The sequence below is a fragment of the Arachis ipaensis genome, chromosome B08 (assembly GCF_000816755.2).
Source record: "Arachis ipaensis cultivar K30076 chromosome B08, Araip1.1, whole genome shotgun sequence".
NCBI lineage: Eukaryota > Viridiplantae > Streptophyta > Magnoliopsida > Fabales > Fabaceae > Arachis > Arachis ipaensis.
This window is the reverse complement of record NC_029792.2, coordinates 97,713,168-97,731,497: the sequence shown is the minus strand read 5'-3', so window position 1 is coordinate 97,731,497 and position 18,330 is coordinate 97,713,168. Positions and strand designations below refer to the sequence as shown.

The window sequence follows — 18,330 nt, the reverse complement described above, 5'->3', positions numbered from 1 at the left end:
AAATAAAAGAGTGAACTACCAACTCGGCCCCTGTCCATTTTCAAGAATGACAATGTGACCCCTCAAAATAAAAATGATTCACTTCGGTCCATGTCCCATAATTCTGTCACACAACGCGATTCTGTGGGTTATTTTCCGACAAGGCTTGACAAAAAATGCTGAGCTGTCACGTTTGAAGTGTGACCAACCACATGAGCTCGCTGACGTGTTCATTCAATGCCTAGTTGGACAAGTTCAAATGGACAGGGGCTCAGTTGTAAAAACGATGTCATTCGCGCGGGAAGTAGCGCTTCAGTTGCTTCTCAAACGTTGTGTTTCCATAAAACCCCATCAATGAGCCTTCACATTTATAAGAAAACCCTAGAAGAAAAGGTTCCTCATTTCTCGAGACTACTGTGGATGCTGGGTTGTTGGGGGGGAAGTGTTGATGTTGCTGCTTAAAATAGTGCTGACGACGTCACAGTTGATGGCGGGTTGGTGGTGTTGTTGACGGAGTTGGACGGAATCCTTTGGGGACGTTTCACATAGTTCAGGTTAGTGACTTTCTAGAAAGTGTTTGTCCCTTGTGTTTTGTGTGGTCCAACATTCTGATTCTGATTCTGACAATGCACCATTGTTGTCTGCAACCCTTTGTGGTCCTATTTATAGAAAAGTTTAAATAGGAATAAATTTTGTGTATTTTCATAAAAGTTAAATAATGTAGTTATGGTTAACTGTTTGTTTAAATATTTTTAGTGTTAGGATATATTCTTAAAGTTTGAATAAATATGATTGCAAATGTCTGAATATATGGTCATTCCTGTGTTTCACCGTGGGAGAAGATTTGTCAAAGACTCTGAGGGAGTTCTCTGCTACTTGGATGGTAAAGTGAAGAGGTTTCCCCCTTTAGACTTGGATTACATAAATTTCTTTGACTTCGTTGAATTGTTTAAAGAATTGGGTTACCGGGAGTATAAGCAGATGTTCTGGCTTGATATGGGAGCACCTAACATGGAAGCTGGACTTCATGTAATTAAAGGAGATATGGAGATTAATCAAATGAAAGAGGGTAAGTTGAGGTGCTAAGAGGAAGGGGTTGTAGATTGTTCCCTTTGACCCAAGCCAGAACAAAGGCTAGGTAATTGGGGTTTGAACTATACCACTTTGTAAATTGTTAGGGGTTTAAGAGTCACCTGTGAAAATTGTGAAATACCACTTATTTTAGCTTGTTTATATAAATAGGATGAAAGTTCTAATCTGAACAATGATAATGTATAACCTGCACCACCTATGAATCTACTGGTAGTATCTATGAAATTGTTATATGTCTATATTGCTGCTCAAGTTACAAATTAGAATCTCCCTATACTCACATGTTTGTGTTACGGTGATAGACAAAAGCAAAGAAGAACAAGAAGAAAATTCGAAAGACATTACCAAGGAAGGGTAATTCGGAGTCTTAGGAACAGAGAGACGAAATTCCCCTTTCACAAACTGTACCCCATGCAGAAGTGGTATAATGGTTTGTCACTGTTGTTTAACCTATTTGTCCTAATTAACTCATTGATTTTTTGTTACAGGTTGCAACAGACTCTATCAACCTAAATCAATCACCTCCTCAGTCCAACTCCACCCCCAATTTCAATCATGCCCAGAGAAGAAAACACCCTATTGTTAGGCCCCCGATTGCTCTTATTTTGGCTCCACCTTTATTTGGACTATCTACTCTACCACCTGGTCCTCCAGTATCAGGTCTCAAACCCTATGTTCCAACTAAACAAAATGTGAACTCGAGGACAACAACTACTAATGTCCCCTCTCAACAAAGTGCTATTTCTACAGAGACCATGGCTGCAGCAAGTTCCGAGCTTGTAGTAAGACTTTTCAAGTTTATTCTTACCCCTTGATTTATACCTTCGAGGCAGACATGATCTTTGATATGTTGCTGTTGACTTAGATGATATCAAACTGAACTCCTTTTGTTGTTACTTTGATGTTGGTGTTTACAAATTTAGGAAAATTTTTGCTTTAATTAAGTGTATGTATGCATGTTTAGGTGATTTTGAAACTCTACTAGACTGACTTGGAAGATGTTTTTATTTAAGGCTACATGTTGGCCTTCTTTTTGTTGTTAAAGGGCTATATGTTGTCCCTTTCTCATGCTGAACAAGGACATGATTGGTTGTTTTCTGTAGTTGTTTTATATAAAGCATCTGTTTAGTTTGTTTATCCAATATTGTCCATTGAGAAATTTGTGTAACTACATACTAAAATGCATCAAAGTAGTAACAGATCATTTTCATTGAATCAAAGTATTATCTCATCTCAAACAACATACATTCTTCTAAAGTTAATAATACAATTTAAATGGTAGACATACACTTTACTCCAAATGCCTTAAACAATATACACTTTTTTAAAACAACATAACTTTAAACCTAGTATCACATAAGGTTTCATGCTAGCTAAATGCGTTAAACAAATTTTGAGATTACAATTTCAAATACAAAAGCAATAACCATAGCTTTAACACTAACGCAGTTAGTACCACTATTGGCATTACAATTTCTAGCTTCAAATTCTAACCCAGTAACTCTACCCTCTAGTTCCCTGAGTTTTTCAGCATTAACAACAGCAGCATCAGGTATCTGATTTTGATCTGGCTTCCAACCCTCCATAAAATAATTTCTGGGTAACTCATCAAATGATGCAACATAATCATCCAACCATGCAAAGTATTTGCAATGAGGTGTTGAACTCTGTACAATATACCCACAACTAAGAAGATGTCACAAGGAGTTAAAATGAAAGAAACTTAAATTAAATTTGAGATTACCTTGAAGTGTGGACATCCATAAAATAACCTGTTAGGGTTTAGTTCTGTTGAAGAGAGAAATAGCATTGCATGCGCCCCACAATGGCATCGTGGAGCAATAAACATCTTCTTCTTCTTTGGTGCACCAATACTCCCTGCAAATACGCCTATAGCACTTCTGCCTTCCTCTTTAAAAGCTTCTCTTCTACTCCCACCAATGGAACTCGATGCATGATCCTTACTGCTGCTCATGCCTCTGGTTTTCTTGTAAATATGAAGGCTTGTTGATGGGATTTTATGGAAACACAACGTTTGAGAAGCAATTAAAGAGTTACTTCCCGCACGAGCGACATCATTTTTAGAGTGAAGAAAGTGGACAACTGATCCCCTGTCCATTTGAACTTGTCCAACTAGGCATCGAATGAACACGTCAGCGAGCTCATGTGATTGGTCATGCTTCAATCATGACAGCTCATCATTTTCCATCAAGCCTTGCCGAAAAATAACCCACAGGGACCGGGTTGTGTGACGGAATTAGGGGAAAGGGAATGAAGTAGATCGTTTTTATTTTGAGGGGTCGCGTTGTTATTCTTGAAAATGGATAGGGGCTGGGTTGGTAGTTCACTCAAAATAAAACTTACAATGAACTAAAATTTATTTCTAATATAATCAAATTTGCAAAAGCTTAAAATCAACATTAAGAAGCAATAATAAATAATATGTAACGACCTAACTTCTAGCATGTCATGATCGTACCAAAAATAAGGTGTTACTGACCTGTTTTCTTTTATTATCTATTTAATAATAAGCCTTTACGACGTTAACATGTTCCCAGTTTTAGGAAAAAGCTAGTAAATTTTATTTTTATCCATTAAAAATCGTTCATCAAAGACTTTCAATCAATAATAATCACATAATTACTAGTAATACATTATAGTTAATCAATGAACAACATATACATGCCTACCCCTCTGAAATAAAAGCTTCAACTAACAAGGCGATGGAAAAATAAATTCTAACAACAACCCAACTTCACAACACTAATTCTTCTATGCTTCTATAGCTTCGCAATAAGCCTTCGCACTTGTAACTGAAAGGGTTGAAAAAGAAGAGGTAAGAACTCGGGAGTCCTTAATAGGGTCGAGGTTGCAGTTAAGTTCATTTTAGTATATTTTTAGCCAACAACGACAATCCATTCAAAAGATACAGATAAACAACCAAATCAGAAAGCACACACAATCACAAACAAATATCACAGAAAAATGTGCGCAAATAAGTATGATGCATGTCTAGTCTTAATGCAGGTCATGAGCTCATGTGTCGGTCTACCCGCTCCTAACATAATCTAACATTCTTAGTCGGATATGGCTTTTCTAGAACAACATAACAACCCTCTGTAGGTGAAACTCGGCCTACAGAAATGGCACCCTTGTAAGTGAATTTTGGCTTACAGGAATGACAACTCTCTATAGGTGAACTTCGGTCTATAGGAGCAACATCCCGAGGTACACAAATGATATCCACTATAGGTGAATTTTGGCCAACAACACGTCTAAGACTAATGGAAAATCAGTACAAAGTTTACGACCGTCTCCGTTCTAGTGTTCGGCCCAAAGCCAAGTCAACAAACATCAGCCTCTACCAACAATTCCTATCTCACCGTCTCTAAGTTACTTTAATCTTTAGGGCTAAGCCCATCTTTATCATCTTTGTATCTTTCCTCTTTCATTAATACTTTTCACATCTTTTAAGTCTTATCTCAATGTTTTCCCTAGCTTGATTCTCCCTCATACCCATGGTTCTGAAAATCGAACCGACCCCTCTGACCGATTCAATCTGAACCGATAGCTTAAACGGTTCGGTTTGCCAGGTAAAATTGCTAATCTTAAAGCCGAACTTAAACTGCTGAACTGGTTGGAAATTGGTCGGTCAGACCGGATTGTGCCTGGCCAGTTCTCATGAAACGATGCTATTTCGCTTTAAACATAAAAAAGAAAGTATGTGTGATGGAAAGCCTCTCCTCCCAAGTTCCAACCCTTTTTCCAATTCTCCGATTTCCTTCCTCCTCTCCAAAGAAACGAAACCTTAGCCTCACCGCCGCAAGTCACAAGGAGTGAGCCACCACCGCCGTCCATCGCAGTCAGCGGCATATGTGAAGCACAGAAGCCTCTCCTCCCAACCTTAAAGCCCCTTCTTTGATTTTTCTTATCTCATTCCTTCTCTCCACACAAAAACAGAAATCCTAGCCTCACTGCCACAAGGAGTGAGCCACTGCCACCATCCGTCGCAGTCAAGGGCTTCTCTCTTTGTTCTGTCGGCATGCTCCAAAGAAGAATCCCTGTTGGCTCTCAATCTTGGTTCTCTACTGTCGGTGTCATCTGCTCGCAGTCGTCCTTTGAAGGTTAGCTAGTGCTCACTGCTAGTGCCTGTTCTTCATTTGCTCAGCTACGCTTCTGTGCCGTCCATTATCTTGCTCATCGCATGGGCTCCATCTCTGTTGTGCTTCTGCCCCTCTACTCATATTGCTCAGAACGAAGGCAATGGCTTCATTTTTTTTTAAATTTTCGTTCTCTGTTCTTCACTCTTTACTCAGAACATTGATTTTTTTGGGATTTTGCTAATGTTACTCAGATTGAAATTTGAATCTAGTTATATTATACTCTATTTTCTTGTTTTGGATTGAATCATTGAATGATTAGTTAATTTATTTTGCTAGTTAATTTTTGTTAAAATTGTGCTGATTCAATTAATTTAGTTCATTGGTTAACCTTGTTAATCTTCATTAAAATTGTGCTGCTATTTTTTGTTTTTTGTTTTCTGACTCGATTGTGCTTAGATTATGACTATCTTGATATTTTAATTGTGCTTAGGTTGAATGATTAATTGATTATTGATTAGCTATGCTGTGTTATTGTGTTGCTGTTTTGTGTTTTGTGATTTTTATATATAGTGATGTGCTATTATTTTGTGTTTTGTGACTTAATTGTGCTTAAATTATGATTGTCTTACTGATTTAATTGTGCTTAAATTGAATGATTAATTAATTGTTGCTTAGGATGGTTGTTCTACTAAGCTGCTATTATGTTATGATTTTTATATATAGTGATGTGTTGCTGGATTGTGAAATTATATTTTAGGATGTTCATTTATTTAACTGTGCTTAGATTGAATGATTAATTGATTATTGATTAGGATGGTTACTCTGTTATACTGCTATTATGTTATGATTTTTATATATAGTGATGTGCTGCTGGATTATGAAATTATATTTTAGGATGTTTATTTATAATTTTTTTATTAGTTTATTATAAAATAGTTTTTTTGGATGAATTATGATTAAACCGGTAGGACCAGTAAACTAATAACTAGAATGGTTCGATGATCGATCCAGTTTTTAAAACCTTGCTCAGACCTTGCTCTAGGTGTTTTGTGACAAGAGAATCCTAAGGTTCTTTTCCTTAGCTTAGATTTGTCTTACTAGAGATTTTAGGAAAGATTACTATTTTACTCTTCTGCTATATTATTATAAATATAATAATATCTTTCAAATAAAATACTAGTACATTATATTGATATAAGTAAGCTAATGCCTAATGCCTAATATTAATAATAAAAGAGTAATGGTACTATTATGTTATTATTCAAAACTTGTTAATTAAAGTTTTATTCATGGTTCTGAAAACCGGACTGGACCGGCCGGTCGAACCGGTTTAACCGGGAACCGGCAATGAAAACGGTATGGCCTGCTACTAATAACCACTGATCAAAAAATTGTTTGAAAATCGTTGAACCGGCCGAGAATCTGCTTGTTGAACCGAATCGGTAACCGGCCGGTTCTATAAAAACAATGCCATTTTGTGTTTTTTGAAAAAAAAAGAAAAAAAAGAAAACCAAAACAAGCTGAGTGCATATTTGGGTGCCATTATTTTGTTAAAAAAAGATCTTTTTTCAATGAAAAAAGATCTTTTTTTATTTTTTAACGTGTTTGACAAATTTCTAGTAGTAAAAGTAAAAGCACTAATAAAATAAAAAAAAAATCTTTTTTGAGAAGCTGTAATTTACATCTTTTTTTAAAAGATCTTTTTTTCTTAATAAAAAGATGTTTTTCATGTAATAAATAAACAAAAAAGTACTTTTATATTGTTATACTCAAACATAATTGATTGATAAAAAGACCTTTTTACATGAGATATCCAAACATAAAATTACTTTTACTTTTCTATAAGATCTTTTAAAAAAAGATAACTCGAAAAAAGATCTTTTCTTAAAAGCTCACCCAAACAAGCCCCAAAACCATTCGCCTGAACCCCCCTTCCCCTTCATTCGTGCACACTAGAAAAGTGCAAATCCCCTTTGAAGTAAAACCCTAGCCCTAGGTTCCTTGCCGCCGCCGTCTCCAGGTTCTCCGTTCTCGACACCTCCGCTTCTTCTTCTTCCCCAGGTCCGGAACCCAGGTAGCTCGGCACTTCGTCCACTGGCTTCTCTGTTTGTGGCTTGGAGCAGCTCGCCGTTTGCCGTCGTCTCACCTGTCGTCGTCGTCTCGTCTATCGCCGGTTGCCGTCCGTGCCTCCGTCGAAGGTGAGTGGCCGTGCTTTGCTTCTTCTTTTTAATTTTGCTCTGGTTACCGATGGCTCTGGTTACTGAATGCTTGGTTCTTCTTCTTCCTTTTAATTTCTGAAATTTTTGCTCAAATAATGTTGCTAATGTTGCTAACGTTCTTCTTCTTCTGCCTTGCTAATGCTTTGTTTAATTTAGTGTCATTACTATTTTGCTCAAGCATGTTATCTGAATCTGAAAGCCAACTAATGGAGGACATAAAGGATGGCTTAATTGTGCTTCACTTGGCATGCCTTGTATTTGATGCTGGAATGGTGGAGCTGCTCCTACAATTTAGAGGGAAGATTGCAACTGCAAAATTACTTATTTTAAGGTAGTTATGTCAGTAGTTCTATCTGATATCCCTATCAAATATCTTTATTTCTTTAGCTTCTCTGAAGTTTAGCATCTAAACCATTGATGAAAAAATATAATTTTAGATTATATGGGTAGTTAAGATATGTTTATATCTTATTACATCTAAAGTTTAGATGATGTACTTTATGCTCTAAAGTGCAACTTGCCAAAGGCTGCACTTAAGAGGAGATAAACCCATTCGTCTTCATACTGTGTGTCCTATATATTATATGCCTTTGAAATTATCTATCCTAGCTATGAAGATCTACCCCGCCTCTTGTTATATTCTATTTCTACACTTGTAGTCACATTTCTTATCTTACTTTATGTGCTAAACATCTAGTTCATGAGAAACTTCAAAGAATTAAGGCTAGTGAAACATTGTTATAATTTACTGGATAATGCATGTTTTTCTAAGTAATACATATACATTTGTTACTTTTCAAGTGTTTCAAGTGATAACAACACTTGAGAGAATTATATTTATGCATGTTTTTTTTATTGTTGGAATCAGCCACTCTCTGAGGTAGTTATTAAGGGACAGGGCATTTATTCAGTTTCATTATGATTCATTTTATGTTCATTATTGAGATATTTGTTTGGTTGAATCAGACATTTTTGTGAATATGATAAACTCATGATTTGTTATGTGTATAAAGTATAAACTTTTTTTCGATTTCTTACGGTACATACAATTAAATATGTAGATGACTTATTGCTTGAGTATTATAGTTTATTTTCTAATGATTTATTAGAATGTTGTTAGTTTATAATATAAAGAGGAATGCTAGGGGCCAGCAATTTTGGTGTTTTGTAACCATCAATTGGCCATCAATAGTGTTTTTAACGGTGTGAGATTACATCTAATGGTGGGAGATCACTCACTTTTATTTTGATGGTTAAGTGATTGTCAGAAAACACAAAAGTTGCTGGCCCCCTAGACTTTTCCTAATGGTAATGTGTATTTTGTTAGGTGATATTGATGCTGATTTATATCAAAGTGGCGGTAGTAGCAGTGGTCTTTATGGTGCATCTCTTGATTCTTCTACTCAAGAGGGTAGAAATGAAGGTGAAGATGATCCCATCGAAGCAAATTTGCAACAAGTTCTTGCAAATTTTGATGATTGATAAATCTTCATGTTGGCATTTAATATTTAGCTATGTTTTTTTACTATTTAACTTTTGAGTTTGTATTTTGATAAGATCATATGGATTTGGTTGATGATATTTTATGTAGTGTTTTAAATGTCGAAGATATTTTAAGATTTATACTAGGCTATAATTATATTTTAGGATGTTTATTTATAATTTATTTATTATTCTATTCTAAAACGATTTTTTCGGTTGGACCAGTTAAACTTGTGAACCAGTTATTAGAGTGGTTTGATGACCGGTCCAATTCTCAAAACCTTAGTTTTTTCTTAAACTTTTAGGATTTGTTACGGTCTTATCCTTCTGTTTTATTATTGTTAATAAAATAATATCTTTAATTTCTTTAATTTAAATTTTTAAATATTTTTACTTTTAACTCCATATTTTTATAAAATACTCCTTTTACCCCTGAACTTTTACTTATTATCTACAGTACTCCAAAACTTATATAATTACTATTTTTAATCTTGATCTTTTATCAAACCACATTTTCATACTCAAAAATAATTTTTGTGTTAGTGACTAACACTTCTTCTCAGAACCAAAATCTTTTCTTGTAATCTTTTAAAATATATGCTTGATTTTTAATCTATTTTTGAACTTTTCGGTTACTGATTTTTACCCAAATTTTTTCAAAACAAAGAGCAACATTTCAACCATCATAAACACAACAAAATAGATAAATTAAGCTTGAATTCAAGTCTTGGAAGCTCACGGTTCAATAGCAGCAGTAGTGACTTCTAAGTCACTTGAATTCGAAGCTTTATTTCATCAAAGAAACATGTCAAATCAACATATAACCACTCAATTTCAATCACTAGGCAACCAATCATCAATAAAACTTCAAGAACACATTTAATTCTTAATTAATTTACCAAAACCTACCTCCGTACGACAATCACAACAACTGAAGCTCCATGGAATATTTTTGACCGAACAATTGAAGAAGAAAACATCGAAAATCGGCTACTCCACATTCTCCTCACTTTGGCCGAACCATGCAAGCTTGGGGGGAATTCTGTAACACCCTACCAAACAAAGCCTTACGGTATAGTCGTAAATCAGAGGTGGTGAGACATTATGACCTCTAGAAACAAAAATACATACATATAGTTGAAAGATATAAATACAACTAGGAACCTGTGAAGGAAGATAATAGAACAAAAGGTGCATCGCACTCACACACACACACACACACACACACACACACACACACACATATATATAAAGTGTTATGATTGATTTATATGTATGTATGTATGTATGTACATTTTTATAAGAAAAAGTATTTACGTTTTCAAACAAAAAATTTTATGTTAAAGGCTCCTATTTTATTATTTAGTACATAGAAGTCGTCGTAATATATATCCTCGCTATTAGAGTGGCGTAGCCGAAAGCATGACATTCTAATAGTAAAAATGTTACATTGTGCTTGCTCTTAGAACAGTTCTTGATCCTCGTATGAAGTTTTCATTTTTGAGTTTTGTTACCATAAGCTTGGTCTTAATGTATTATCATGTCAAGAAAATCTTATATGGTAAAACAAAAATTGACTACTCTTTTCAATGAGTATGTTCAAATTTCTTCTAAAGAATCAAGTCCTTCTGATGGCCAAATCCAAGTCAACCCCAACTCGCCAAGTTAGTTAACCAGCAAGTTGAAGTCGTATTCAAGATCCATCACCTTGGCTCGATATGGATGTAAGCATGCTTTTCTTCTTTTTGAATCAAAGGGAGCTCAACACAGCAGAGTGGAGCAGATAGCAAAACTATAATAAGAATAAAACAAGATAACATACAACTCCTAGACACTGTGACCCGACCATCAACACCCAAAGGGCTCAGCACCACTCCATTCTTCGTAGAACGTAAACGATCTGTTAATAATGTCCCCTACTCTTGAACTCTTATTTCGGAAGAGCCTGTCATTCCTTTCTAGCCAAATTGTCTAGATAACAGCAAAGAATCCAGTGAACCATCTCTTCCTATCTACCTTCCTTCCTGTAAAGCTTGTCCAACTCTCAAAATGTTCCTTCAAAGTACCTGGAAAGCTCCACCTTTGCTGAAAGGCCATTAGCCAAGCACACCACACCTTCCATGTAATCTTACAACTAAGAAACAGATGATACGCGGTTTCCACAGGCTTACCATAGAGAAGACACCTATTGTCCTGCTGGTCAATAACCCGTAATCTGCACAGTCGATCTTTTGTGTTGACCCTTCCGACTAACGCAAACCAAGAAAGGAGTTCAACCCTCGGGGGGACAAATCCTTTCCAAACAGCACTAGTGAAGCTATATCTGGGAACCTCCTCCGGTAGGACTTCCTCCTGCATCACTCGCACAAAGGATTTTGTCGAGTAGTCACCTGTTTTATCAAATTTCCATACCACACTATCTTCCCTCCCATTTGTAAGCTTGAATGACTGTAAGATCTCATGAAGCTGGTGTACTAAGTCCAACTCCCACTGGAACAACTCTCTCCTCCACTGGAAACTCCAAATCCACACTAGGCCATCCCAAAAGCCACAGTCTGCTATCACAGATTCATGAAGAGTTGAGACCGAGAAAAGCCTAGGAAACATATCTTTCAATACTCCAGCCGGTAGCCATCTATCCTCCCAGAATCGGATTGTTCTGCCATTCCCTAACTCCATCGAAAACCCACTGATCATCTGATCTCTCAGCCCCGGCTTACTAACTTGTAGCTGGCATATATCCTTCCAAGGACCCCCTCGCGTGGGAGTAGGCTGTCCTCCCACCATTCTTGCAGGATGCATATTATTACAAGAGCACACCACTTTCTTCCATAAGGGACAGTCTTCTTTCGAGAACCTCCACCACCACTTAAACAGCAATGCAGTATTTCGAATCACCGCATCCCCAACTCCCAACCCACCTGCCTTCTTTGGAGCCATAACCACTTCCCACTTCACGAGCGGTACCCCGTATCTCCCATCCTCAGTACTCCACAGGAACCGTCGTTGCAGGGAAATCAGCTTCTCTGCCACTGTCTTTGGCATCTTATATAAACTGAGGTAGTAAATCGGCAAGCTACTAAGAACCGCCTTAATTAGGACCAGCTTACCTGCTTTGTTAAGGGTTTTTGCTTTCCACAAACTCAGTTTGTCTTCCACCTTATCAATCACCGGTTTTCATGTCTTAACCACTCTCGGATTTGCTCCCAGGGGAATGCCCAAATATCTGACTGGTAATGAAGCCTCTTTACAACCCAGTAACCGACACATCCTCCGGACCCACATCCTCTCACAGCTGACCGGTATAAGGCTGGACTTTTCAAAATTAATGGCCAATCCCAACATGAGCTCGAAGCATCTGAGTAGCCGATGATAATTCCTGATGGTCCCCTCATCAGGCGGACAGAAAAGAATAGTATCATCTGCAAACTGCAAGTGAGACAACTCAATATTATCTCTACCAAGCAGTAACGGAGTTATACGGCCATTCCTCACCGCCTCTCCAATCATTCGATGCAAAACATCCACAACTAACACGAACAGAAATGGGGACAACGGGTCACCTTGCCGTAGACCCCGTTCCATTTTGAAAGGCTTTGAAGGTGATCCATTGACAAGCAATGACATAGATGCAGTGGTGACACACTCCTTTATCCAACCTCTCCACCTCTGGCCAAACCCCATCTTCTGCAAGGCAATATCCACAAAGCCCCACTTGACTCTATCATAAGCCTTTTGGAAGTCCAGCTTTATTATTGCGGCACTCTTTTTTCGTGTTTTTAGCCAGTGCACTGTTTCACAGGCGATCAGGACCCCATCATGGATTTTCCTGCCCTTAACGAAGGCGCTCTGAGTCTCTCCTACCAACCCCGGCATTACCTTTCGCATCCTCCTAACCAACACCTTGGATATGACCTTATAGACACACCCCACCATACTAATCGGCCTAAGGTCCTTTATTTCTTTGGCTCCAGTAAACTTTGGCACCAGCGTAACCCACGTAACATTCGAGTCTCTAGGAAGTGTAGCCGAAAGGAAGAAGCCTAGCACCGCATCAGTGAACTCCCTTCCTAAGTCATCCCAGCATTTTTTTATGAAGTTCATGTTGTACCCATCACTACCTGGCGCCTTTGTTGACTCACAATCCCACACTGCCTCCTTTATTTCTTCAACAGTTGGCAGCATCTCTAGCTCCAGTGCCTTTTCCTCGTTGATCTGCTTTACAAGCCCGTCCCTGAACCCAATCACTGGCGATGTCTCCTGGTGGTACAACCCCTTATAGAAGTCTCGAATAGCCGTCTTGATCCTCGCCTGGTTCCTTATCAACTTCCCATTAACCATTAAGGAATCAATCATATTCGACCTTCTTCGTGCTGAGGCTAGATTGTGGAAGTAGCGGGTATTTTTATCCATTTCCTTCACGTGCCGCGATCTGGACATTTGCTTCCAATGAAGCTCCTTCCTGATATACCATTTTCTACAGAAGCTTACCAACGCTCTCCTTCTTGCTTCAGTAGTCCCATCAGCCGTGCCAGTACTTACCATGTCATCTACTTTCTTAATTTCATCCTCCAGCTGTGTAATCCTTTGGTCCATATTCCCAAAATTGGCTCTATGCCATCTGCTCAGCGGAGTCGTCAGAGCCTTTAGTTTATCAATGAACTGTCCCTCCCCCAAGTTCCTCCACTCCTCCTTCACCATTCTCAAGAACCCATCATGGGTAAACCACGAATCCAAGCTCCAAAACGGTCTTGGTCCCCCGCTAATCCGGGTAACCTCCAAGATCATTGGGCAATGGTCTGATAACCCTCTAGGTCCCCTCTCAGTCTTGTATCAGGAAACTCTTCTAACCACTCTAAACTAACCAATCCCCTATCAATGCGGCTACATGATTGCCCTCTGAACCAGGTGAATAAGCGATCAGGTATTGCCAAGTCCACTAACTCCATATCCTGTATCCACGATTTAAACTCTTCTGCGGACACTGTTAAAGAGGTAGCACCCTTTCTCTCTTCTACATGAGTTACCTCGTTAAAATCCCCCATATAACAGAACGATACTTGGCATAACCCAGATAGGAAGCTCAACTCTTCCCACATAATGAGTTTTTCCGCCCTTTCATGTGGCCCATAAACTAGACAGAAAGCATAGGGAAAGTTAGTTTTTAGCAGCACACCTTCCAAGCATATCCAGCGAGCCCCTTTATAACAGTTGTTCATCCGAAACACCATGTCGTCCCACATTAATACCAGTCCTCCCGCAGCACCAACCGAACCAACTAACTCCCATTTAACTGCGCCATTTCCCCACAGTTGTGCTATATCAAAATTTGTCACCATCTTTGTCTTAGTCTCTATCAAGCCTAGCATATGCACATTAAACTTTCTCCGAAAGTTCTTAATCATACTTAGTTTACCAACCCCCTTCAACCCCCTAATATTCCAAGAACTAAAAATCATCGTATAGCACTTATACACACCTTTTTCCGATTCTTCGGTCGACTCCTCCGTGCTTTCTCCTTTCGCTTAGCCTATTTTTTTCTTCTGCGCAATTAACTCATTCTGTGCCTCTAGAATGGCCATGATGTCATCTTCCTCATCATACTGCACCGCTCCAGATTCTACTGCAAACTTCCAGGCTTCCCGGTTTTCTTGCATATCAGCTGTCCATTTGTTCTCTAATGTTTCCGTCTCAGCTTCGCTCACTGCATCAGAAGGGGCCCCTTGTACACCCGCTGAAACTCTCCCCTGAACACCAGTATCTAACTCTCCCTGACAGCCACTGTCCCTACCCTCTGCCAACTCATCTCCCAAGCTAGCCCCATCCCCTTCCAACGGAGAGCGCGACACTCCCTTGTCGCTGACCTCAAAAGAACTAGTGCCATCCCTTGCACGACCTGGATTCCCCCCAACGAGATCCACTGCCCCTCCTCCCTCCACCAGCCGCGGCATCATCAGCACCATCCCTTCCGCGAGAGCATTGCCTACCTCCCTCACCGGTGCCCCGCTCAACCCCCGTGCCCCCAGACTCGCCTCAGCAACCTCACCCGCGACGTCAACAGCCTTGCACACGCCACCCATCCCCATCATCATGTACGGCGACCCAGGGTGAGCATCCGCCTCCACAGTCAGCGTCGTACTCACCAAGGCGAAGCCCCGATCTGCGTCTCTTCTCCTCCCCGCATCACACCTGACCACGCCGCCATGGTCTCCTTCCCCAGCCTCATCGCCCAATGTAAACGGATCACCACTCCCATACCTACCCGATTTAGATCCTCCCTCCGCATTACCCACAACCCGCTTCGCAACAGGCCCAATCTGCATCCCCTTCACGGAACCAGCATGAGGAGTAGATGGGCCTCGGGAAGTCAAGCCCAACGTTGCCCCCTTTGGCTTAGAGTAAACAAGCTGGGCCTTAGAGCTATTAGAGCCCAAACAAATCTGACTTGTGATTTCTCCCACAGCAACCACCCGGTCCGCATCAAAGTCCCACGACTGAGTCCTCTCTGACGCATCTTCTTCAATCTCAGCACTTCCTCCCCTGAGCTCAGCAACCGTATTCTTGGCCGTTACAGAATTTGAATTCAAAGAACCGTTGCTCCATTCATCCAAAATATCGGTCGTAATTACGCTTCTGCCCTCCGGATCCCCTTCCATCCTATGCGGCAAGGCTACCTCCTCAGCCGCCGGACCCGGCCACCCCCTCTTCATCGGATTTCGAGTACCGTTAATGCCCTCCATGCTCCCAGCAACCCCTGGCATCACATCAGTCACCACCACCCCCTCCAAAGAGCCATGTTCATCACTGCCAAGTTCCTCAACAATTACCTCAAACTCCGTCGACCCTACAGTTAAATAAAACCTTTCCGAGATAGATGCCACCCTCTAGGTATCGATCAGCATGCGACCAGCCCGGAGCGACAAACTTGGGGCTGTAATGTTAGCACAAGCCACAACCTCACCCCACTGGCTAACAATCGCACGAAAAGTATCCTCGGACCAGGCATGTAGTGGAACGCCAGAACACTCAATCCACACTCTTCTCCTCACACTCCGTTCCTGATCATTCCAACGGCACATACTATGGAAAAACTGCCAGCGGCCATCCCCACAACCCTCCAACGCCTCCTCCGCACTCTTTGTACTCTCAAATATCAGCAAGGCCTTATACCTCCCCAGCTCACAGATTTTAACAACGTGAGGCCAAGCCTTCCTACTGAGTTCATTCAATAGTCTGAAGTCAATTGGTCTCACAGTACTCCCAATCACACTCCTTTGCAACCATTCGAGATTGGTCTTGGCAACAGAGGCTTTCAGCAACATTGCCCCCATTTTCTTGGAATCCTCCTCTATGGCATGTGTTGCAATATCTAGAGCACTCGGCCGTGCCCCATGCACCATGTTTGGAGATGGCTGGATCCCAACTGTGTGCTCCCTTACCGCATTATTGACCTCAGCCTGGCGGTGGTGTGGCCTTCCCTCCGCCACCACCTCTGCCACTCTTCGTCCCTTAGAAGCATCTCTCCTATACTTAGCCTCCCCTACATAAAGCTCTTTCCCCCTTAACAGCATGTGATTCATTTCAGCAATAGCCTTCAGCGCTCCTCCCTTCGTAGTATATCGTATGAAGGCAAATAGGTAGATCTTCCCATTTCTCGTCTTTCTTGAGAGGTATATGTCGTTGATCCGTCCCGTCCAAGAGAATAACCCAAACAACTCGCGTTTCGAGATATCCGCTGGTAAACTGTCCACGAAAACACTGAATGAATCTCGTTCAAGCCGAACGTACTCCTCCCGATTCCAGACTCTGGGGTCTTTCGCTATGCTTGATCGCTCCCTCATGCTTTCTTGTTAATTAGGTACTCCTTAGGTACTCCCAGACAACAAACATAAACTAACCGGAACCAATGATAATCTAATCACATCGTGTTCTGTGTGTGTTTTATATGTTTCCAATGCTAGACCACACATAATAATAATACATACATACAAAACGGAATGAATTAAAAGAGGAATGAATTGGGAGAGAAAATAAAAATTAGGGAGCTAAGTGGAAAAGAAATTAAGAAAAGAAAGTAGAAGAAGATGGAAAGAATTTGACAAAGAAAAGACAAAGAAAGGTGTAACCATGGAGACGGCGCAGTGAAATCCTAGCAGAGCGTCGGGCGCTAAGTCATTTAATTAAGTAATTAATTGAATTTCATTTTGTAAGTATGGTTTTCTAATATAAATTTTTGTGTTTACTTGAGTATTTTATTAATTCTTTATTCTTTCCAACATCTTTTTAATTATTAATTATTATGGTTTAAAAACTAATGTAGGATTATATTGAGTTTGAGAGTCATGACGTTTCACAAATTGAAAAGTCTCACTTGGATCTTTATGTGGATGAGTAAAAGTTTGAGTTTCAATCCAATAAGAATCTCAGTGTATTGCAATATTGGAAGGATAATAGTCATCGATTTCCAGATTTAGCATTATTAGCTTGTGATAGCTTGAGCATTCCAATAACAACTGTGGCTTCTGAATCGGTATTTAGCATTGGTTCTCATGTTCTCAATAAATATAGAAGTTCACTTCTTTCTAAAAATGTGCAAGCTTTGATAAGCACTAGGAATTGGTTACATGGGTTTGATTTACAAGGTAATTAATTTACTTTTAATGAATCACATTCTTATTTTCTATGTATATATATTGTAATTGATTGTGTTTTTAATTTATAATTTTGGTTATGTTATAGAGCAAGATGAAAATTCAACCTTGTCAATAAAAGACAAAAAGATTAAGCATAATAAAGATTCTTCAACTATGGCTATAGAGGAGTAGTAGATTTTGGAAGCATTTATATTTCTTAATTTATTTATGTTCTTAAATTAAAATTGAAGTTGAAGCACTTTCTTATCTATTTTTATTTATGCATATTATAGACTTTTGATATGTAATTGTCATTGGAGTTTTCATTATGTTGATTTAGAGATTGAAATTTTTGATATAAAATTAATAATTTTTATTGGAGCTTTTATAGGAGTTTTTCTTTCTCTTAAATTTCCTAATTTAGAGTGTGAAGTTCTTTTCTTCATGCTATTAATATAATTTTTTTTCGTCATAACTCATGAATTTGATAATAGCAACGCTGAGAGAGATTTGCGGTTTGGGCTGGCCCGTGAAACCATGGACCAACGCAATGCGAAAAAAAAAGAGACAAAGAAAAAAATTTGCGGTTTAGACTGGCCCGTAAAACTGTAGACCAACGTGATACGGACACAGGCTTTTCTCAAAGAAGCCCCTATATATTGCAAGCTAGTCCAGCTCGGTCTGTTAATATTTAGCCCATTGTGGTATGGGCTAAATAGACTGAGCTGGTTCGTACACCCACCTCTAGTTTCAATCTTATTTAGGTAAGAACTATTTATCTTATTTAAACAACTTCATCAAGAGTTGATTATAAGTTATAAC

The 18,330-nt window shown here is 39.3% G+C and overlaps 1 protein-coding gene and 1 long non-coding RNA gene across 2 annotated transcripts; one reads left to right on the top strand and one right to left on the bottom strand.

Annotated features, from left to right (window-relative positions):
• LOC110265980 lies at positions 7,091 to 7,609 on the top strand. The gene is made up of 2 exons (XR_002352732.1): positions 7,091 to 7,372; positions 7,550 to 7,609. It is a non-coding gene; the product is annotated as an uncharacterized LOC110265980 (long non-coding RNA).
• Positions 13,660 to 14,334, bottom strand: LOC107611197. The gene has a single exon (XM_016313152.1). It carries the CDS (start codon positions 14,332 to 14,334, stop codon positions 13,660 to 13,662), a length of 675 nt encoding a protein of 224 aa, XP_016168638.1.